The 25,106-nt window shown below is 40.6% G+C and overlaps 1 protein-coding gene and 1 long non-coding RNA gene across 2 annotated transcripts in view; one reads left to right on the forward strand and one right to left on the reverse strand.

The window, feature by feature from the left end:
- Positions 1–603: 603 nt before the first annotated feature.
- Positions 604–2,798, reverse strand: LOC143474605 (dynein axonemal heavy chain 6-like). Its single transcript, XM_076972104.1, has 5 exons — positions 2,785–2,798; positions 2,438–2,683; positions 2,148–2,342; positions 1,265–1,530; positions 604–913 (listed from the first exon to the last, which is right to left on the reverse strand). Exons 2-5 carry the CDS (start codon positions 2,498–2,500, stop codon positions 604–606), a joined length of 834 nt encoding a protein of 277 aa, XP_076828219.1. The 5' UTR covers positions 2,501–2,683; positions 2,785–2,798.
- A 3,773-nt stretch (positions 2,799–6,571) lies between these two features.
- LOC143475270 (uncharacterized) overlaps positions 6,572–25,106 on the forward strand; it is a 29,460-nt gene continuing 10,925 nt past the window's right edge. Inside the window, exons 1-2 of the long non-coding RNA XR_013120968.1 lie at positions 6,572–6,707; positions 7,310–7,435. This is a non-coding gene — a long non-coding RNA (uncharacterized LOC143475270). The remainder of the gene's footprint in view (positions 6,708–7,309; positions 7,436–25,106) is intronic.

Genomic DNA, 25,106 nt, shown 5'->3' on the forward strand with positions numbered 1-25,106 from the left:
TTTTTTTTGTCTAATGTACATTCCATATAGTACCTAACAGTAAATATCACTCGTTGTGTAGACAGTGTGTTGCCAAAAGTGTACATTTGAAAAAGAAAAAAAAAAGTACAAATGAAGCGGATTACAGTAAAAATGAACTGACTAAGAAAACAACAGATGTTACTGTAAAATGTCTGTTGTTTGCTGGGAGAGGGTAAAATATTACATGTAATACTGTTTCTGTATTGCCATCAACTGTTCGTTTTTTTTACAGTGGTTGTGCAGTGATTGACTATGTTCATCTCGAATAGAGAGTCTGTGCTAGTGTTTGAAAGAATGATTGGATACTGAACCAGGTTTGCTTTATACACCAACTTTTTAACAAAGTTGGTGTATAAAGAGAAAACTTTGCGTTTTGAAATGCAGAGTTGGTATTTAGTTAAGAAAATGTGCATTGAACAGGATATTAGCTATTTGGCTATTAGTATGAGGTAAATGTGTCGCTGTGTTTAGAGTTTTGAAAATGTATCTCAAGTATTGGGAAACACGTTAGCTATCGTAAAAAACTGTAGTACAATTAAGACGTCATTTAAGATGTGACAAATCTCGATATTTTTCTTGGCCTCAGGTTTTATTTCTCATCGTACTACTTTCACACACACGCACACCTTGTGGAGGATGAAGAGGTGCTGCTGTATCCTGCGTCTGCACCATTTTCCTGGCCTGCACTTTGTCGCGCCACACACGGAAGGCCTTGCGCTTGCGGAAGAGCGCGACGAAGGGGATGCGTAGGAGCTGGAGGTGCAGGCGGTACTCACGCACCCACTGCTCCAGGGACACGAAGTCCACGTGGCCTCCGTCGTGGTGCGTCACGCCGTGTGCGCTCACCGTGTAGAACTCCGCCAACTGCTTCACTCTCTTGTACGTCACGATCCTGGAGGTCAAGGGAACACTTGGTTAACAGGGCTCGGCTCAAATTGTCAGAGACCACAGGTTGGATCTGATGTGGCGCTAAATATTCTAACCAGTTATTTCACTACAAACCTTTACTTACATGACATGAGCACAGGACCACAGGATATTACTGTATCAGACAAGGATGGTGTTGCTTATCAAATGTTTAATGTAATTAATAACAGGGAAGTCTGATACTGACTGATAGCTGATTAAGTTAAACACACAGAATCTCTTCAGTTTCCTCCCTCTCTTGTTTGTCCGTTTGTCATACAGAGGTCACGTTTATATCTGAACATTTACATCACAACGACTCTGGTGTGAATCTTACTTGAAGTTGTACGGGTCGTACTTGACGGACGACTTGGGTTCTGCTGAGATCATGTACAGGAACCCGAGGTGAGAGTTGTTGCGAATAACCTGCCCAATTTCAATAGGGGAATGAATTTGGGCACGGATCACTTCCTCTACGGAGTTGAAGAGCAGCGGATTCGGCGGTGGAGAGGGGGTGTGGCTAATTGATGTGTGGTGTTTGGTGGCGCTCCGTGGCTTTTTCAGAGGAGAGGCGGAGCTGAATATTCTCTGACCTCTCTGCACCTAAAGACAGTGTACAGTCAGGCAACATAAAAGTTAACAATGTCCAATAAGAGAAGAGGTCGTTTAAATATTGAATAATCAAAACATTTTCCTCAGTGTAACCAGTGAATGATACAATTCAGATCCTGGTAAAATAATGCTCACAGATCTCAAGCACAGAGCCCAAAAGCACACCTGATCCCACACCTGATCTCATATAAACTCATTCTCTACTGTATGGTGAAATGAAAATGTGAAAGCACACAAACTTCTGCACTGCCATTAATGCCTGTCTCAAAGTGCTTTGACTGAGTTGGACTGTGAGTATACACTCAGCACCCAGTTTAATAGATACCTCACACCTGTTCTCACTGGTCATCTGTCCACCTGTTCTATCAGGACCACCTTTATCAGCATTTATATGTTTTGTGGATTTTATACATGGACGAGTAATTGTTAATAACATGCTTTCATTAAAAAAATTTGTCCTCCACAAATAATACAACTGACACAATAATATTGAATTTGCAGCACTGTGAATAGTACATTTGAACAGTCTAATAGCTGAGCTTCCCAATATGGTTGGGAATATTGTGGGAATGGATCTGGGCGCCTGTGCCGGAGTGCGGGAGGCCTACCTGTGTTTCTCTGAGGTGCTCTGGGAGGGGGGGCAGCTGTAGATCCGAGGACCGGTTCTCCAGGGACAGGTCCGTCCTCTTGTGCCCAGCAGGGCTGGATGAAGGCGGCTTCCAGCCAGCGCTGATCAGCTTCTCCCGGTTCATCTTGTGGATGTAGTCCGGGTGGTTGCGCTCCTGGTACCGCGTCAGGGCGGGCTGGAATTAAAAGAATAAATAAATTAACATACAGTTATTTAACATACAGCTACTTTCATTTGGACATGCAGCAATGTCAGTAAGTTTATGGGTACCAGAATGTCCGGCTGGACGGGTCTCTGCGCGGCTCGTCGTCGCTCCTGCTGTAGGGCCCACATGCTGGAGGTGAACACCAGCTCATCAGGGCCCCTCTGCACGGGTCTGGGCCCTGTGGAGATGAGCCGGGCTCTCAGTCGCTCCACATCAACCGGCGGCAGTGAAAACGAAAGAGAGGTGGGCGTCTCCACCACCGGGAGTCTGGCGTCACGTCGGGCTGAAGCGGCAGGACACCGTGAACTTATCTGAGGGAACATAATCGCACCGTGGAAACCTTCACTAACTCGTGTAGAAGGAATACACTAGCTGTACACTAGTTAACTTAGATTAATGACAACTAACTCACGTAACTAACGCTAGCCAAAGAAACAGCTACTTTAACTCTAACGGATTTGTTTGTTGTTTCTTTGCAACAGACAAACAGCGTCTGCGTGTCTCGCGCAGAGACCGCATATATATACGCACTCGTGTTGTTGATTCGTTGCCAATGACAACGAAGTGTTGAGTCATGGTTAGCTCCGCCCCCACCTGTCATCACGTCATTTCATTTATGTAGCCACGTGATTCCGTCATTCGTCCCTGTAATCCCGGTCCCTTCGTTATTGGTTTCAGGTGTTTCGTGTTTTGTCTGGTGTATTTAAACCTCTGTGTCTGTTGTTTTCTCATACAGCCCTGTTTTTGATATCGTGTTTCGTTTCGTGTTGGCTGTTTTATGCTCGGACCAAGGTTATAATAGTTTTGTATTTTTCATTTTAGTTTAGTTTTTATTTAGTTGTGACTTTTTTCTAACTCAGTTAGTTTTAATCCGTTTTTAGAGCGTGTTTGCTAGTTTTTATTAGTTAAAAAAAATGTTAAGCTTAGTTTTAGTTTAGTCTTCATTAGTTTGTTTTTTTTATACTTTATACACAAGATAGAAACCTTAAGTGGAAAATGTGTAATATTGCTGCTGAAAATTGCCAGATTAAGGACGGACACGAACATAGTGTAACCCTATTTTGGTTCGTGTGAAAAGCCAAACTTTTTGAACGCAATCGAGTCACACAGTCGTGTTGACATCCAGTCTCAACACATTAACTAGTGCACCCGCCCGCTTGTGATTTTTCTGCACATTAACTAACCAGCAGCTATTTGATCACTGGTGAAGACGGTCCATTACGGTTCTCCTTCCCGGTGCTACCCAGCCGGGATGGTGCTTCTCTTTCGGCGGAGCTACTCTGAGCTCAGCTTGTCAATACTGGCAGTTAGCCCTCTTTTGAGCGTTAATATTCGTGGGTGTTTTCCTCTTGAGAACTACTCCATATATTTTATCACCCGTTTCCACTACAAGACATGTAGTCATATTAAATAATCCCATACACGACTCGCCGTTTTCTCCCAACATTTGTTGACGTAATTTTGCAGCTAGCATGGCGAGCAGGAGCTCTAAGAGCCGTGATGGACCAGGAGGTGCCGTACGGTTCTGCCAGCTAATATAAAACTAATGGTGAGAGAAATTCGATTTCATATCAGTCCACAAGACTTAAATTGACAGACACGAAAACGAAGGGTATCCTATCTATAACTTCAGAACGTTTTAGTTAGTTTTCAAATCATGTAATATAGATAGTAGTTACCATTTTTATTTTAATTATCGTTATTTCGGTCAAATAAAATCTTTTCAATATCTGTTCGTTTTTTCGTTCGTTTTCGTTAACGATTATAACCATGGCTCGGACTCCCTCTCTGATCTGAAGCATGTTTCCTAGTTTAGGAATGACCTTTATTAAATCTCGCTCATCTCAGCGTTTGCGTCCGCCTCTTAAATAGTGCAAAAAAAATTAAACTAGGTATTTCCGAAACAAAACGAATAAATCAATACCATTAATAAATATAAAAACTAATATAAAATTATCGGTTTAAAAACAGTAACGGCATAAACTAGAACCGGCATCTCTTCTCCTTCAATACCTTTTTAATCATCCAATCGTGGCCTGAGTGTGTGTGAAGTAGTGGTGGGACTTTAACGCGTTAATTTCGATTAATTATAGGGAAATTAACGAACAAAAAAAATTTACGCATTTTACCGCATTTAACGCATGAGACACTTTTGCACCGGAATGTTTCTCAGTGCACGAGTTCCAGACATACAGATTATATGGACGCACAATAAGATAATGGAGATGACTGAAGAGGCTACGCTGGTGGATGGGAAATTTAAATATAAGAAACTTCCAACGCCTCCTCCGCTCGCGGAGTCGCGCGCTACGGTCACTAGTGAAAGTATAATCCATGCTTTACAAGAAGCGCTGCAAATTGCGTCAGTTGATGCAAGTTACGAACTGCCGTCCAGAAAGACAATGTCGAAGAAAATCCAGCAGCTGTATGATGAGGAAAGGGAAGTAAAACAGGTTATTGTGAAGAGCGCCACAAATGTGGCTCTGACTGGGGATCACTGGACCTCTGTTAGCAACAAGAATTATCTTGGTGTGACAGCTCATATTATAGATGATCAGGCCCGTAGCCAGGGGGGATCGAAGGGTTCGTTCGATCCCCGCCCCCGCACCCTCCCTCCGTACACACATGCCCCTCAAGATAGGTAGGCTATTCAATGAATGAATTGTTAATCTCCGGTGAATATACAGACAAACAAATAAGGACAGCAACAACAGACTCACAACAAACTTATAACAGTGTTGGCAACTCTCACGCAATGAGCGTGAGACACACGCATTTGACCGTTTACACGTGCTCACACGCCATACATCCGATTTCTCACGCTGAAAAAAAATAATGTTTATTTATCTCCGATCTACATCTATGATTCAATGAGTAACTAGTTCGCTCTGGCGCCAACCACTGGCGATCGATCGAGGAAACATATAAGACATAAACCCCCCCCCCCCCCCCGTCAACGTTTGACACACACACCACCCCCTTCCCCCCGCCCCCAAATCAAATCTCAGTCCTAGTGATTTTGAAAAGTTGGCAACCTTGCTTATAATGAATAAAATATGTGTAAATTAAAAGGTTTGAAGTGTGCTCGTGTATTTAGGGGGCATTGGAGTAGAGAGGAAAATGAAGTCCACTTTTGGGGGAAAAAGATCCCCCCATCACAATGCTGGCTACGGGCCTGATGATGAATGGAAGATCCAGTCATTTGCTTTGAATATGCAGAAGACCACTTCTAGGCACTATGGAGATGCCTGTGGCAGAGGCCTGGGAAATTAAATAAAGTCTACCATCTAAAATGGTATTTAAAAACATCTGATTTATTTCAGTTCTTATTCTTCCAATACCTTGAGCAAAACTCATTTTTGGTCAGAATTTCCAGTGTTCTGAAAACTGTTTGCTTTGTTTTCTGCACTCATCTATTGGTCTGTGTAGTAGACTGGTGGGAAAATATACAAGATGTTGAAGTTTATGCTTATGTTCATTGATTCATTCATCATTCAAACTTAAATTAATATTTCTCATGTGAAATATTGAGATGCGATTAATTTCAATTAATTACAAAGATTCCAATTAATTTGATTAATTGTGTGTGTGTGTGTGTGTGTGTGTGTGTGTGTGTGTGTGTGTGTGTGTGTGTGTGTGTGTGTGTGTATGAATATCTAACTGAGCTGCTTATCGAAAGAACTTGACCCTAATGGGCTGTTACAACAATTTACTGCAGAACAAGACATTGAGGTGTGGTATAAATACACTTTTGACGTTTTACAAAATAAACAAAGGTAAAATGTTTTAATACTGCTGTCGAGAGTTTTGATAGAGCTTTGCTGTTGAGCGCGTTCACGTTTGAGCGTCTGGTATTAGATGTCAACCAACGCAGCTATTATCTGTCAATCACCTTATCGCCACACCCCTTTAAGTAACACTTAATAACTTCTATAAAATCTGTTTATCGTAGAGAAAAACACTGGGAGAGATACTAGATACTAACCCGATGGGGTCTTATAGAATTGACAACATATAATTGCTCAAAAAACTTATTTTACGTGTAATAAAAATTAAAAGTTTCTCGTCCGGCCCGTTCACTTACATGAGAATGGGCGGGGTTAAAGGTTGTACTGCAGCTAGCCACTAGAGGGCAGCTGACTCACGGAGGCTTCACTTTTCACTCGTGTCGTCCAGTCCACTTATATATACGGGCTCTGGTTTGTACGAGCTGGTCGTAGGTTTCTTCTCGTCTAAAGGAGTTCAGGGAGTCGGTAAAGGAGGTGGCAGGAACTGCCTGTTGTATGACTATGCTGGAGGCTGGATACACACCTGATTACGACAGCTTCAACACCGGTACAGACACACACGCGCACACTCACACGCACGCACACGCGCACACTCACACGCACGCACGCACACGCGCGCGCACACACACACACACACACACACACACACACACACACACACACACACACACACACACACACACACACACACACACACACTATGACAAGGTGGAGGCTGTATGGGTGGATGTTGGATGTTTGAACGTGTTGATTAGATCAGAAACAATGACTAAAGAGAGGCAGCTGAACCCTTCAGCAATGAAGAAGTGGTGTGTGTGTGTGTGTGTGTGTGTGTGTGTGTGTGTGTGTGTGTGTGTGTGTGTGTGTGTGTGTGTGGAAAGGCACATTTTCTTCACACCAACAGTAAATGTTTTGCTACATCAAATCCGAAGCAACATTCAGCCACATGTGTTTTTGGTCGTTGGATCAATACTGCAGGTGCAGATACAGTAACATAGTTCAGTAGGAACCTGCTTTAAGGCCTCACGATACTAATGGAGAGTGTGTCTGTATTTATGGAGCAACAGATAAGCAGCAAAGTATTTATGATCAACAGAGCCTTCACAATGTGTGTGTGTGTGTGTGTGTGTGTGTGTGTGTGTGTGATAGGAGAAATGTCATCGCCAGCACAAGGACGTTTTGTCCATTAATCCAAAGAGAGTCGTGGGTTTGCTGCTAGTGGACACGTCCCAGCTGAAGAACCAACTCACCCCATCACTACTGCGCTGCCTAGAGGTTACACACACATACACGCACACACAAACACACACACACACACGTACACACACATGCATACACATACATATATACACACGCACACACACACGCACACACACACACGCATACACACATGCATATACATACACACATGCACTTAAACACACACTTTAACAATTACAGTTTTTTGTAGACACTTAGACCCAATTTCTGAAACTATGGCCCTTTTGCACACAGCAACCAATGCTACACACACAACAGGCAAAACATCTCACACTTTTGGAAAATGCACACACTTCAACCAAAACTCTTGCAACTCTTGTCAAAACTGTATTTTTACATCCAAACACTAGACACAAATATTAGATGATTAGTCTTTCATATATGTGACTACACACTGAAGTGACAAATGGAAAACACTACTACCATGTGTTTGAGTGTTTAGTTTGTAGGTCTGTCAGAGGTCTCACATATACATGCATATTCACAAATATACACTACCGTTCAAAAGTTTGGGGTCACCTAGACAATTTTGTGTTTTCCCTGAAATCTCATACTTTTATTTATCAAATGAGTTGCAAAATGAATAGAAATATAGTCCAGACATTGACAAGGTAGAAATAATGTTTTGTTTTTTTTTTTTTTAATAATTTTCTACTTTTCTACTCTCAGCGCAATTGAAAAAAAAAAAAAAAAACACTCCGTCACGAGTGTTACGTTCGCCCCCCCCCCCCCCCTCAAACCCCCGCTGTGGTCACCCCCGACCCCCGGACCACAGGTCAAAGATATCTGCCAAATTTGGCCCGCGGAACAATATAGTTGATTACCCCTGGTATAGAGGATAGGTCTACTTATCTATTCTCATTTTGAAATGTCTGGATGTACATAAGTATCGTTAGTAACATTGTGTGTGTGTGTGTGTCAAATGAAGGATTAGAATCAATAATGACAACCACATTTGTTTGTTTTTTATTTGTGGTATTTGGGTGTAACTGAAAAATAATCTACTGTAATTGGAATATAAGACCAATTGCTTCTTGGTGCTTTGGGTTCAAGAAGCAATATCTCAGTTTTATCTGAATTTAGGAGAAGAAAATTAAGATTTCATCCATTTTTTATTTCCTGGACACAGTTCTCAATTTTTGGAGTAGTATTGACATAATCTGGATTAGAAGATATATACATCTGAATTTAATCTGTCTCCAGCCTTTTGAGTAGAATGTTGTGATCAGTGGTGTCAAAAGCAGCTCTAAGGTGTAAGAGAATAAGAAACATGTCTTCTATCACAGGATATTAAGCGATCATTAACTACTTTAGTCAACATGGTTTCAGTGTTGTGGTGGGGTCTAAATCCAGAGTTGCAAAGGAAATACTTTTTCTAGAGCTTTGGAAATAAAGGACAGATTAGAGATTGGCCTATATTTGGACAGTTCCTGGGGATTAAGACCAGGGTTCTTTTTTAATTTGTGGTTTAATGACTGCATGTTCAATTGATTTGAGGGTGTAGCCTAGGCTCAGAGAAGAGTTAATTATCAAAGGTTCCATATTACTATGCAGTAGTTCTTTGAGTAGACAAATTGGTACAGCATCCAGTATACATTTGCAGGGTTTGATCAATCTTATCATTAAAGAAGTTCATAAAACTATTACTGCTGCATTCCTATGAGATAGAGACTCAATTTGGGCATGATTCCTAGTTAGATTCAATACAATTTTGAAGAGGAGTCATGGATTGTTTTTATGTTTAATTAACAGGTAATCTAAAAACAAAACGAGTTCACAAGTTGAATTAAAGTTATTCAAATTCTCATGTAGGGATTGATCTATTAACTGGGAATCCCAAGAAAGAACAACAGGTACAGAGAGCTGAATGAAGCCTACGACATTAAAAGTATGTTGTACCTGGTATAGAAAAATTTATTGGCATAAATCCTGAAAGGAGCATAGATTATCAGAGTTAAAGATGCCAACACATAAATGTTTTTATTGGACCATTTTAGATTGGAGAATAAACAAAAGGTTTTGAACTAAATCTCATCTATCTTGTATTTCTACAATTAAGAGGGTTCTGTGAAGCAGAGTTTGATTTCGTCCAACAGTAGTTGGAAAACTAATATAGATGCAGTCTATAACAACCCAACAGTCAGTTGAAATGACCTCTTCCACAGCACAAATTACTTAATCAAAGATAGTGCTATGCAACTCACTCCTATAAGTAGGCAAGACAAATCTTTAATCTTTCCACTTAGCTCAATTGTTTGAAAACCTCTGATTGATTCATCATTTGATTTGGGAGCCATTAATCATGGCGCCCAAAGTCAAGAGACCAATTAATGATACATTTTTCTGTGGAACTCAAAAGCTGACAATTTTTGGGTTAATAACATCTAAACATAAAAAAGTCATATACTAGGAAGCCCTGAAGCTCATTTCAACCCAAACCCACCTGCCCCCAGCAGTGAGTGATCAACCCACACATTGTTACTGACAAATCCAGTACGTCAAAAATGTAATAATATTGTAGTATTTTGCTGCTGCATTTTGCTTGTTTTTCTTTACACTAAAAACATCACATTGTACTGATTTGGGAACTCTATGATCTCTATAACCTTATTTACAATAAAAACACACAGAGGAGGAATCAAAGCAGTAATGGACTCACAGGCTGGATAAATGAAAAAGATGAAGCAAGGCATCTGTATGTGAATATTTTCATTTGGTTCCATCAGAGAAGAGTTTGGGTTTTCGTCAGCATGGGAACTGAAGTTTCGACTCTAGCTACTGCAGTTTTCCCAAACATAAAGACACAGGCCGTGCAGAACACACACTCAGTCTGAAGTGACAGTATGTAAAAGATTTCTGAGAATTTGTGTCACGACTGTCCCTGTGTTTACCGGGGCCGGAAATAGTGCTTGGGCCATTCTGTAATGACATACTCCTGAAAAATGACATGTCATCGCCTATCCTTTATAATTGTTGATACAGGTCAATATTTAGGTTAAAGGATTTAACACAAACTACATTTTTCACATGTGAATGTTTGAGCTGAATTATTTATTCTTTACTCTCTGGACACAATGTTCAAAAACATACCAAAAGATGACAAACCCAACATTACTTTGAACCAGCCATCTCTATGTCTTCATGCTTGTCTGCAGGGACATCTGGTCTGCAGGGACTCCTGCAGGGTTTTGTGAGGAATTACAGTATGTGCTACAGTACTGAATTTCAGTCTTTTCTTTCATTTAGAAAGAAAGAAAAAAGACCCTGACCCTGATAGTCAAAATTAGATCAGCAATAACATATATTTTGTTGATTCCAAATAGTATTATGAAAATTGTAATTGAATTAATGAGTAAAGGAAAGCACAAATCTGAAAAGTTATTGTTAACCTTTAGAAAAGTAGCATTTTCCCCTGCTTATGTGATATGTCTCACTAGGGGGTGACATTGCTCCATAGTCAATAAGGTATTAGAAGGTCAGGCAGTCTGACTGAATGGTGGGCACTTGTCTCATATTGACTTCATGTATTTGCACACACATACATAAAGCTTCATCCCTTAAACCTCCAAGTCCCAGTGTTTCATCAGTTTAGCTTTAAGAACCTGTGTGACAGCATGACTGGTTTTGCGAACATGTAGCTGGGATTTTTGCAGGCCCCATAAAGATGTGTTGTTTTGTCACAAAACAGAGATTTGTTTTTGAAAACTAAAAGAGCCAAAACATATCCTTTGCTGAATGAAGTGTGTGTGTAGTTGTGCAATTAAATATCATGCAAATTCTCTCAATTACTGGGTGTGTCCAAAGTGCCCTTAATCATGCTGCATGTGTGCATGCATGTGTGGAGATGGAGGTGGCCTCTGATCATTGGTAGCTGGAAATAATGACAACCTGACATTCTACATAATTAAAACTATTGAAAAGGCATTGACATGAAAAACAGTCAAATGCATGGTTCATGTAACAGAACTAAACGAATGTTCATGTCTGGCACTTGGGTCATTAGTGAAAGGCCCTATCTCTTCAGCCACCTGTTCTGTCAATGGGAAATTAAGGTCAGCACCGCATTATTCAGTGTATAAACAAAAGCCCACTGCCTCTTTTGAAATGGAAGAAGGGAATCGCAGAACAAAAGAAATCTGAGGAACATGATAAGCCCAATTAATGGAGTGGATGCTTTGAACATTTCTGAAACTTTTTGTTTTCAACTAACTGAAGTACTGCTTGACAATTTCAATGGTAAAACAGCCAAAACAAACATACAGCAAAAATGGTTCCATGGCAACATTTGGACGTAATCTGGTCGAGAACCCAGTCAAGGACCCAGACAAGACCTTAGGGAACAGGCTCAGACAGTAACAGTGACTTCTTATGCTGTTAAAGATGTGATTTGTTGTAGCCGTGTGGCTGTGGGGAAACATTGCTTCAGAACCAAATCTGATATGCTTATAGCAGTTGATTAGAGCTTTGGGATTGGGAGCCCATTTACTGATCTAAAATGTGCTGGACCATGGCTAGGTGGGATTAGCCCGCAGTGATTTTTGATTTAGACTGGTCTTAATTTCCTCTGTCTTAAACAGGACCAGGGCAGGTACAGGTAAACTGTTACATTACACAGGCATTACACAGCCTGTCACTCTCTGTTTGACCAGATATAACCCTTCCAGTCTTCAGCCAGGTCAGCACATCAAGATCGCTGTATGTGCTGTGCTTGCCCGCTTTTTTGTTTGAATTTCCTTTTTCATGAAGGACTTTTGCTTAAGTAGTGACAAGAATAAAACATGATGTTTAGCTGTATCTAAAGTCACATTTTTTTAGAATAGAATTTAGAATTTACTATTAATATGCATTCAGATCTCACTGACCATTTAATTAATCAATCAAATCAATTAATCTCATTGTGCGTAGCATCAAACCAAATTATGGACAGAAAGTGACCCTTGTTTTAAAGTCTGTGTTATATATGGCTGATGTAAATGCTTAACAGTCGATTTTCGAATTAGATATGATAAAAAAATTTTGTTCATCAGGACGGTTTCTCTGTCTTGTCATATGTTAAGATTTCCTGTTGTACCTCAACACAAACTTAATAAAATAAAAACAAGATGTACTTGTGCCTGATAACGATGCAACACAATGCTGCACTACTGGACAAAGCTTTTAGCCTTTGTGTGGTCTTCGATTATCACGCGTACATCCACGTAACAAATGGTCCTGTCACCTCTGTTTTGCCTGGGGAGAAGACCATTCTGCTTTTAATTCACATCACATAAGTTTAAAACAAGCCATTAAACGTTCCCTGGCTTCTCAGTGTCACAGTGCAATCGGTACATTTTATTTAATCATCAGGCTGCTGTGTGAATTAGGTTGGATCTGAGTGACTGACTTGGGTCCACTGCATCTAATTAAAATATTGTGAAAATATTGTTATTGTGAAGCAAAAAAAATATATTATTTGAATGATCATAATGATGATTGTGATTATTTTCCTGCCTTTTACTCATTGATAAGATCAAAAGATTTCAAATCGTCTGAAGCTTAGTTATGTTGATAATTATTCCAAATCTGGATGGTCTACGATGAAAATGAGGAATCACTTTTCTGATGTTCAGTATGAATAAACTGATACAGTATCCAGCACTTATAAATTGTCACAGATGCCATACTACAGTGAGTATGCTGTAATTTAACAGTGTATTATGCTAGCCCCTTTGGTTTTCTCATTAATATAAATGTCATTATATGGAAATTAGATACCAAATCAGATGTAAATGTAACATCCATTTGTAATGCAATATAAATCTCCGATAATTCCTAATTAAGTAAATAGGGTAAACTCCCAAAGCTGAGCAGTAACATTGATGAAGTGCATTATCTCAGCCGTGGTCCACTGCTCCTGCTCTCTCTCTGCATGTCCAGGTGGGGCGGTGGTTTATATATCGAGGTCGTGCCAGCACTAATGATGTGCAAAACAGCCATCCCTGCCAACTCTGTGGCACACTTATAAAAAGGTGGTAATGGGCAGAAAAGGCAAGAGACAGAAGATCAGGGTTTTCCCGTTCATCTGTTGGAGATGTTGAAATTCACAGCATGGGGCTACTTCTAGATATGTGCTTCTGAAGCGGTTGTCTAAGAGATGAAAGGCACAGATCAATCAGAGGTACCCTTTCATAGGAACTTACAAAATGGAGGTTAAGTGCTAAGTAGGAGTGTTGGGAGCCTCTGATCTGAAACATGGGGGCATGACAGGACATTTTGCCTCAGAGGGCCAGTTGTTGCCCCCCTTTAGCAAAGGTAGAGTGAAGATTCTGTTCTGGTAATTAAAGGAAAGTTGGTCTGCAGGGGTGAAGGTGACATGGCAGCTCATGGCATCTGTCAGAGGTGAATGCCCATCCTGTTCTTTGCTGCTCCCAGCAGTTTGCCTTTAAAAGCAGGCTGCATTTTCTGTGCAGGAAGATGGATGGATTTAGTTAGGCCTGATAAAACAGTAAAAGTGAGCTATGTGGGGACAGGCTGACACGGCACACAATTAAAGTCTGAGGCTCAGCTTGGGGACTTGATATCCAAGCTGGCTGCGGTCCAAGGACTGCAAAACAGTACAGAGGACTGGAGGCAGAACTTCACTGAGTAGCTAAGAAAAGAGCTCGGTATCTGGAATGTGGAGGGTTAGCTATGATCAGCACCATTCATCTCTCCATCTGATCAGCTGCATTCATTGCTCCATCCACCTATCAATCTCCTCTTCTCCTCCTTGCACTGCTTCCCTCCCTTCTTCCACTGAGGCCTGCTCCCTGTCTTTCTATCCTAAATCTCACCTGAATGTTACCATTTAAATCCCACTTTAATTGGACTGTTAAATTTTACTGTTTCAAATGTGACAACCTGTCAAATCCTACATGATCACTGACTCATTTTCTCTTCACATGACAGAGCTTAAAATGAGTCCCTCATAAGTCACCTTCCTTTATTGCCTAAGAGGATCTGAGGTAAAATTTAATTTCCACAGGAAAATTTAATTTTAGAGCTAAAGTTATTTGAACACTGGACAGCATGTTCTGACCCTAATTCAAATGTGCTTTTCTTTCTGCCTCTCTTGCTCACCACCACAATTTTTTCTCTTTGTCTTCTCTTTATATTCTTAGTGATCTTCATATTCACTAAGAATCCCTCCTGTCTGTCTGTCTGTCTGTCTGTCTGTCTGTCTGTCTGTCTGTCTGTCTGTCAATTCAATCAATCATGACTTTGAATGTGGCGTGGTTGTTGGTGCCAAGGCTGGTCTGAGTATTTCAGAAACTGCTAATCTACTGGGATTTTCATACACAGAGAATTCTCAGGTTTACAGAGAATGGTCCGAAAAAGAGAAAATATCCAGCGAGTTGCAGTTCTGTGGGTGCAAATGCCTTGTTGATGCCAGAGGCTGAGCTGATAGAATGGCAACAGTAACTCAAATAACCAGTCATTACAACAGAGGCATGCAGAAGAGCATCTCTGAACGCACACCATGTACCTTGAGGTGGATGGGCTACAGCAGCAGAAGACCACACCGAGTGTCACTCCTGTCTGCTATGAACAGGAAACTGAGGCTACAATTTGCACAGGTTCACCAAAATAGGACAATAGAAGAAAAACCTTGCCTGGCCTGATGAGTCTCGGTTTCTGCTGCGAAATTCGGATGGTAGGGTCAGAATTTGGCATCAACAACATGAAAGCATGGATCCATCCTGCCTTGTATCAACAGTTCAGGCTGGTGGTGATGGTGCAATGGTGTAGAAAATATTTTCCTGGCACACTTTGGGCCCATTAGTACCAATTGCGCGTGCCACAGCCTACCTGAGTATCGTTGCTGACCATGTCCATTCCTTTATGACCATAGTGTACCATCTTCTGATGGCTACTTCCAGCAGGATAATGTGTCGTCATAAAGCACGAATCATCAGACTGGTTTCTTGAACACAACAATGAGTTCATTGTACTTGAATGGCCTCCACATTGATCTATATTACTGGACATCGCCTGTTGCTGCTATAGCTAGCAATGCGTCGCCCTCGGAGCCATTACTATGAGTTGAGTCCTGTCAGCAAAGCAGTGTAGTTCCTATGTGGGATGTGCATCCATCTGTCACAAAAACAGTCCTAGCGCCCTTATTTCTTATCCGATTTTTATAATATATGGCTTAAATTAAAGGGGAGAATATTGCCGATGTTGTGATATGTAAAACTTTGTATTCTCCCAAGAGATAAATTTATAAGCAGTCTGGGAATTTTTCAATTTAGGTAAAATAAAAAAAAAAGCCCTACATAAAGCCTTTTTCTTTCACCTGGCTAAAACTAAATAACACATGTATGTCATGTTTTTGATATTCAATCATAGTTATGGTAAAAAGTTTTAAATAGATAACTTAGTTTTAATTATGATAACAGTCACAATTCTGATATTGAAAGTCAAATTTATGAGTTTATCTCTATTTGTCAACTCTCCCCGTTACAGCTGTAGTTTTCATAAATTCTTTAAGTGCAATACCTCTTATATATGTTCAAGTATAATATGAGATGGCATCAGTGTGGAGGAGCATCTTTGAGCACTACATGGCTAAATGTGGGTAAAATTAATTATGAAATTATGATAGAGAAAATAATGAGTTTGAATCTGAAATTTATGACAAAATTTGTCAGATTTTTTTTTTTACCTTTAAGTAGCAGAAAAGAGCTTACACAATTCAGTTTCCCACAAATACATAATTAGATAAATTGACATGACACAAAATATAAAATTTTCAAAATCATTTATTGCAGCCACTTCGCTTTTTTTTCTCTGTCTTTGGCATTTTTTCCTTCTTCCTGAGCCTTTCCAAGTCTTCTCTTGCTTGGATACCCGATTGCAGCAAACGGAATCTTGGTCATCATTTTGATAGGTATGTTCCTGCAAAAAATGACAGTATGATCAAGAATACTTGTAAATGCCAAGCTTAAAAGCAGCTCTCAGAAAGAGGTCTATGTCACGTCCAGCCCCTCCCTCCTCCCTGGTCCCGCCTAGCTCCCTGCTCCCATTTGTTCCTCCCTCTGTCACGCCCTCATTGTTAGTCCCATACACCTGAGTCTCGTTTCACCATCTTGTTTCTGTGCATAAAAACCCCCCTAGTGTTTTACTCCCGTGTCGGTCATTCCTTGTTTGTAAGTGTATCCCGCTGTGTTTTCCTTGGTCTTTCCTGCTTGCTTATATTCATGCTATGTTCTTGTTCTTTGCCTGGTCTCTTCTGTTTATATGTGTCTGTTTTCTCATTGTCCTACCTCCCCCTCTGCGTATTCCGTCCCTGTTTAAAGTAGTGTGTTTGTGGTTACTCCTTGCCCTGCTCTCGATGTTAGTTCACTGTTTTATCCTGTTTAGTGGTCTTGACTAGCCCTGTGCCTTATGCTTCCCATTTCATCTGTTTCCTGGTTCAGTTCTTTAGTGTCCATTGCATGTTCTTATTTAGTTAACGTTGTCCTGTCCTGTCTAACTCCCGCTTACTTTTCTTTAGGGTTGTAGCCTTTGAATTCTTGTAGTCCCCTTGGTTAGTCTATATCATGTTGTATAGATGTTCCTGTCTGTAGCGTGTGTTTACTGTGCTTATGTATGTTGTTCCGTTTGAGTATACTACGTGTTCGATAGCTTCCGTATTGTTCTATTAGCTGTTTAGTTGCTTGTATGGTCCCTCTTGTTTACTTACTTCCTTGTTTATTAGCTCTCCTGTGTTTTGTGTCTTGTGTCCTTCTACTTAATAAATCTATTGTATACCTGCGTTTGCGTCACAACTGCCCCTTGAATCGTTACAGTCTAATAAATGATAAAAATTCTTGTTTGAAGTTCTAATTCTGGTGTCTGCCAATCTTTGATGCAGATCTGAGCACTGTCATGGACGGAGCAAAGGTTAGTGATGGGCTAACCATTGCTCCATCTAGTTGCTGACAATAAAACACAACCCTTACCACACATATGTATGACGTACTTGGCTCACTGCATTGAACGGGTCTCAGGGAACATGCACTCTTATGGCTCCTTCTCTTAGCTGGTAGCTTTTGCTGACAGAAATATGAAATAACATCCTTAAGTTGTATGATAACATGGATGACACCAGCAAAAATATTAATAGTTAAAAACACGGTAAAATGTTAAGGAATACTACCTGCAAATGGTCTGGGAGGTTGAAAATCTGTGGCACTGCTCCTTCTCTAACATGTGCCCTCTTCAGTGTACGGTTGATATCAGTGGGCAAGCAGTAAGCACTGCATATCCTTTCTGTAGATGACGGTCCTCTCAGACGTCCACACTTTCTGACCCACAATTTGTACAGCTCATATTTTCTTTGTTGGGAAATCTGTGTAGAAAAATGGATGGCATTTATAAAAAAAACCTGTATTAATTCATTTAAAAAATAATTATGACAAATTTAATTGACTTAAATTTTCATTTGGTTTCATTACTTATTCAGTTTGTGTGAGAGTGTAACGTTCTGCGCGACGCAGAGCAGGGAGGCGGACACAAACGCTGAGGAGAGCGAGATTTATTAAGTGGAATTCCATGGACAGAGTCGAAATAGCAGGCGGGGATCATATTGGGCAGGCAGTCCGAACATGTAATATAAACAGGCATACTAACAGGGAGCGAAAACAACAAGGCAGGTTAACTAGGGAAGGACAGGCAAAACACACGGATGACGGAAAACACAAAAGAGCGAACTCACGAACAGCGGCAATCACAACGAACAGGAATGTACAAAATAACCGATACAGACATGGGAGACACAGGGACTAATATACCTGGAACTAAACTAGGACCAGGTGTTAACACTGATGACAAGGGCGTGGCAGACAATGGGAAACCAGGGCAACAGACAAGCAGGGCGGGACTAACGGGCTGGGAACAACACACACACGAGGGAACAGGGAAACAGGAGTGACAGCTAGGAGAGGGGGGGTAGCCCTACGTGACAGAGAGTATCTATGGGACATAATGCCAACTGGACTGAACATCGGTCCCAGTAATACAGATTTAGAGATCATTTTAATGAACATCGTATTTACAGCATTATCCTAACATGATAACAATATTAATAACAATTCATATTAATTTGTTGGAACAGAAAACCTGTTTTTAAAAGGGTTTACTAGACATAGCTTTATCAAAATCAAGCTAGCATAAAGGACCACTCGGGAAATAATAATGCCAACTGGACACCCCCCATCCCCCACCCACCCACACAAACACACACCCCACAGTAATAAAGATTTAGAGATAATTTTACTGAATATCGTATTTACAACATTATCCTAATATGATAACAATATTAATAACAATACATAATCATTTGTTGGAACAGAAAACTTGTTTTTAAGAGAGTTTACTCGACATAGCTTTATCAAAATCAAGCTAGCATGGACAGTCAACATCCCTCATCTCCGCTATTTTTTTTTAAAATAAAAATTGTTTTACTGACCTGTGAAATGTGATACCCTTTGATCTTGTGATCTTGTTGTCGTAGTTTTGACAATTTATGTTCCTCTTTGGTTTTTCTTACGTGACTGTCTGCTAGATCTCACTTTTATGTCCATCCATGGATGCTCCTCAATGCACGACTCAATGCATAGTAATGGCACCTGCGCGGCGCATACTAAGTCACGTGATGTCCAATCCAGTAATATAGATCAGTGGGCCTCCACAGTCACCAGATCTCAATGTGATGATTCACATCATGGATGTGCAGCTGACAACTCTGTAGCAACTGCGTGATGTTATCATGTCAATATGGACCAGACACTCTGAGGAATGTTTCCAGTACCATGTTGAATCTATGTATCTATGAATCTATATATATATCACTATAGCTCATATATGAGTGAGCGAATACTTTTGGCAATATAGTGTATGTGTGTGTGTATATATACAATACGATATTGCCAAAAGTATTCGCTCACCTTCCCACCTTCCTTCACTCACATATGAGCTTTAGTGACATCTCATTCCTAAGCACAATTGTGAGGTCACATACTGATGTTGGACGAGGAGGCCTGGCTCTCGGTCTCCCTTCTAATTCATCCCGAAGGTGTTCTATTGGGGTGAGGTCAGGACTCTGTGCAGGCAAGGCAACTTCGTTCACACCAGACTCTGCCATCCATGTCTTTATGGACCTTGCAGATAATGCATTTTTATGATGGATAGCCAAAATATACATTCAGTACTTTTTTTTTTACCCACAATGCTAAGTTGGTGTTTCCCATTGCAAGTCCAGCAAACCAGTGAATGTGCTGATAAAATCTGCTCGACAACTCAAACTGAGGAATACTTTAGCAGAATCTGCATGGATGGTCTGCGAAGCAAACACTGCTCTGTAGTTCTGTAACTTCCTTTATCTCTAGTCTAGTCGACTTTTTGAGGAAGCATTTTCCATTAAATATGCTGAATTGCTTCCCACACAATGTCAAAAGCTTTTTGAGTAGAAAATAGCTAATGTCTGTACAATGAAAAATCATATTTTTTCATGCAAGGATTTGATACTTTTTCTTACTGAGCAATATAATTTGTCCCCAATTAAGCATTTCTTAATTGTGATCCATATTGATTGTAAATTTGTAAAATATCTAATATGTTCAGTAAGTTAGCATTAGATGATGAAGCTACTGTTGCGTGGCACTTGGCACTTGTTTCGTGTTCTGTGGCAAACAATACAGACATGCTTGAGGAATTGCACTCATACTGGTGGTGAAAACAGTGAGAAGGCTATGGCCAGGTTGGGATAGGTGAGAGAGAAAGACAGATGAAGCAACATACAGGGTGGCCCTGCAGTCGGTCTGTACACCTGCATCAGCAATCCTGTTCCTCTGGCAGATGCACCACAGCGTGTGGCGGGACTTGTGATGAGGTCTTATTTCTTATCTTAGCCCTCGGTGTGCCTCAGTAAACTAATCAAGTTGGAGCAACAATATGGTAATTAATGAAGCAAACAGTCCACATATGTGGTCTTTCAATTATCCCATCATCTTTTTCCTGAGCTTCTGGGCTAGATATGCAGATAGGATAAGTCACTGGAAAACAGTTGGTGGCCAAAAGCAATTTGTTCAGTTTACTCTTTAGAGATACAGTCACAATCCACCTGGCCACTGGGTATTCTGTCAGGATGGCCGTGTGAATGAGAGCTGCATATCTCTGAATGTTACTGTAATTCTGTTGTTCTGTTATATTATATAGGAGCTCTTATATACACTATATATATATATTAAAAAAATAAAGGGAACACTTTAACAACACAATGTAACTCCAAGTCATCCACACTTCGTGTTCAGATAGGAAGCAACACTGATTTTGAATCAATTTATCAATTTCAACTGCTATTGTGCAAATGTGAACAGACAACAGGTAGAAATGAGAGATTTTCAACTGATTTCAAAGATTTTTATTAATTGAAATCTAGGATGTGTTATTTTAGTATTCCCTTTTTTTTGAGCAGTTATATATATATATATATATATATATATATATATATATATATATATATATATATATATATATATATATATATATATATATATAAACACTATATTGCCAAACGTATTTGATTACCTTCCCACCTTCCTTGACTCACATACAGTGGGGAAAAAGTATTTAGTCAGTCACCAATTGTGCAAGTTCTTCCACTTAAAAAGATGAGAGGCCTGTAATTGACATCATTGTAAGATGAGAAAAAAGTTTTCAGAAAATCACATGGTGGAAAATAAATATATGGTCACCTACAAACAAGCAAGATTTTTGGCTGTCACAGACCTGTAACAACTTCTTTAAGAGGCTCCTCTGTCCTCCACTCATTACCTGCATTACCTTAATGGCACATGTTTAAACTTATCAGTATAAAAGACACCTGCCCGCAACCTCAAACTCCACTATGGTGAAGACCAAATAGCTGTCGAAGGTCAGCTGTCAAAATTGTAGACCTGCACCATGCTGGGAAGACTGAATCTGCAATAGGCAAGCAGCTTGGTGTGAAGAAATCAACTGTGGGAGCAATAATTAAAAAAATGGAAGACCTATAAGTGTAACGTTTCACAACTCAGAGACGGACGTAAATGCTGCAGAGAGCTTTATTTACTATCTTTATTATTATTAGCTCATAAAATTTTTTGTTTAATTTATTATTATATTGTTTATTAGGTTAGCCTCTTGGAGCCTCTTGGAGGCTAACTGCGCCGACCTGTACAACACGGGAACGTTGAGGCATATTCACAAAGAACAATAAGTAATCTCACGACTTGGAGCTTCCTAGAAGCTAACCGTGCCGACCCAGTGACATAAAACAAAAAAGACCAAACAATACAAAACGGAAATAAACCAAAAAAAAAAAAACACAAATAGAAATACAAGGCTGTGGATACAAAACGCAATGAAAACATGAATCCAATTAAACTAACAAAGACGCGAACAAACCAAGGCACCAGAGATACATCAATACAACCGGGATGAATATGCATCTTAAACACAGGTCACAAGATACATAATACCCAAAACTCACTAACAGGGAATAGCAATGGACAGAGAGCTATTGGCAACCTCACAAATCTTTGACCGCAGAAGGTTGCAAAGGGCAAAACTAGGAAGAGAAAAGAGCAAAACTACGACACGGCAAACAGACAGGTAGACTTACGCCGGAGGATTCAACACTAGGGGAATATAACCGAACTTAATTACTAACAACGCTAGAAACAGCTGAACGTGACTTCAGTGGGTGAGTTACGACAGAGGGCGGGACTAACAGAAAATTACAACGAAGGTAAAACTAAAAGGGCAAGATAATACAGAGGGGATGGATTGAATAGATGTAACAATAAGACCACTGATAATCTCCCTCGTTCAGGGGCTCCACGCAAGATCTCAGCCCATGGGGTCAAAATGATCACAAGAACGGTGAGCAAAAAAATCCCAGAACCACCCAGGGAACATAGTGAATGACCTGCAGAAAGCTGGGACCAACGTTACAAGGGCTAACGTCAAAAAATACACTACGCCACCAGGGACTAACCCTAAACCTGCAGTGCCAGACGTGTCCCCTGCTTAAGCCAGCACATATCCGGGCCTGTCTGAAGTTTGCTGGAGAGCACTTATATGTTCCAGAAGAGTATTGGGTATTGAGTATTGGGGGTGGTAACATCAAGGGGGTTTCAACATCATGCTTTGGGGCTGTTTCTCTGCAAAGGGACCAGGACAACTGATCTGTGTACATGAAAGAATTAATGGGGCCATGTATTGTGAGATTTTGAGTGCAAACCTCCTTCCATCAGCAAGGGCATTGAATATGAAACGTGGCTGGGCCATGACAATGATCCCAAGCATCATCATGATCCCACTGCCAGGGCAACAAAGTCTCCAGATCTCAACCCTATAGAAAACCTTTGGAGGGAGTTCAAAGTCCAAGTTGCTCTCCGACAGCCCCAAAACATCACTGCTCTAGAGGAGATCTGCATGGAGGAATGGGCCAACATACCAGCAACGGTGTGTGCCGACCTTGTGAAGACATACAGAAAACATTTGACCTCTGTCATTACCAACAAAGGATATATTCCACACATCGATGACATCTTAGATCTGCATGCCAGCTCTGCATGCTTTAGCTTGCTGGATCTGTGGAGTGGATAATGGCAAAAGGTGTTCGCTCCAGACGACAAAGTGAATGACAACATTCACACAGGCCAAAGGACTATTAGCAGTTTAGAGTGATTAGCCTTCAGATTGTGTAATGCACTGGTTGTGTGCAAGCATTTGAGAACTAAACCAAGATGACTACTAAAGACGACTGCTCTGTCCTTAATGAGATGGCCTTGTGGGGTGTGTCAGCCGTACACTCAACAGCCAGCACGCTAACATCACTGCATAACACCTGTCCTGTAGCCATTATGATCCAGCATGCTGGTCAACCATGTTCACTTCGGATCCTCAGGACGCTCACAGACAGTATGATTGGCTGTCTGCCAGGGTCAGAGAAAAACAGCATGCCCTGACACTGAAGGGCTCCATGCTGTGAATCAGCAGAATTCACCGGGGTAATGCCAGCTTTCACAAAAAAAAAAAACAAGCAGATGATTCATGCGGCAAAGAAAACCGCTTTTGGCAATGATGCAAAGTGTGACTGTACAACACATGCCGCAGGAAACGTTGCCCAAGCTTTAGTCACCGTGAGAGCGTAAAACAGCACCTGGGCAAAGTGGCATATCAGGTCCAGTCAGGGTGTCAGATTGTTGTGGTCAATAGACCCTCCCCCCCACCCCCCCCGAGAGAGACTGTGTCAAACGGACAGTTGAGGCACAGAAAATACTACAGGACCCAGTGCAGCCTGGTATGTAGGGCAGGTAGAGGCTGAGGCTACCCAGAAGCCCCTGCGTGAGAAGCCTGACCCCTGAAGAGGGTGCTGTGTGGCATCCATCATAAAGAGTGGGGCCATTTAGGAGAGCTCCCAGAATGCCATGCATTTTTTCACAGACTTTTTGTTAAGTAGTTAAAGAAGTTCTTAAAAAAGGTTGATTTATGTGCTTGTGTTAGTTTTGTTTAGTCATGTCTTTTTGGTTTATTAGTGTGTAAAATGTCTTTACTTTCTTCATGATGTGTCTTTCATCTGGTTTTTCTCTCCCACCACCCTCATATAGACCATTTCTCTGCCTTTGTTCATGAAGTCTCTCTCTTGCCTAAGACTTTCTAAGATGTTTTTTTTTTAGATTCTCTTTGTATTCTCTGCCTAATTGTGTTGTTTCTCTTTTTCCATCAGTAGCCAGTTTACCTGTCAGCTCTTTTGCATTCTGACGAGGTCTTTGGATCTCAGTGGAATGTGGTACTTCCCACCGTCAATTACACAACATCTTAAATTATTGTTTCGATTCCTGAATACAGCTCGGCAGTCCTCAAAGTTCAGCTACAGTTGAAAAAACAAAAGTAGCATGCATGCTGCAGGCTTGTTAGCCAGACAGACCTCTCATACATTCCTCTTACAGAAACAACATACACACCTTTCTAGGATTCACAGACACAGCTGGTCAACCTCACTGAATTATGAAAATTTCATTGAAGTGAACCTTGAGCCTTTCAATTAGACATGCAATAATGTCAGCCTCTTTTGTATTTGACATTAAAATGTTGTTGGCTAAGGACAGGACCAGGCTGCTATAGGCCAGCCTCTATAATGAAAATCACAAAGCATGCTGCAGGAATGGCTTATACATTTTTGGTCAGCTTTTCTGTCATTTTGCTAATAGACTCACATGACAGGAACCTTTAAAGGATCTCCAGAAGGGGTGCGCAGGCACAAACACACAGAGAACAGCTGCAGTCATGCTAATGAGCAGACAGATAAGGACTCTGCCTTTTCTTATAGCTTCAGAGAAGTGAATTATTTGATCCGGTCTTGACCTGTCTCCTTAGGGGAATCTATGATGAACATGTGCAAATGTTAATGTAGTCTTCTTCCCCTCAACTCATTTTTCATTCCAAACATGACATGAGAATGTGAATCAAGTCACTGCTATGTCTTCTGCTTCTCCTTTATCTCCTAGAGGAACATCGTTCACAGACAACAGAAACATCTTATGATTGATGCAGTTTAAAAATTGAGTAAGCAAACCTGTAAACCATTATATAAAAAAAAATCCTATGCAAAATCAAATGGTATATGTTTACTTGG

The sequence above is a fragment of the Brachyhypopomus gauderio genome, chromosome 14 (assembly GCF_052324685.1).
Source record: "Brachyhypopomus gauderio isolate BG-103 chromosome 14, BGAUD_0.2, whole genome shotgun sequence".
Lineage (NCBI taxonomy): Eukaryota > Metazoa > Chordata > Actinopteri > Gymnotiformes > Hypopomidae > Brachyhypopomus > Brachyhypopomus gauderio.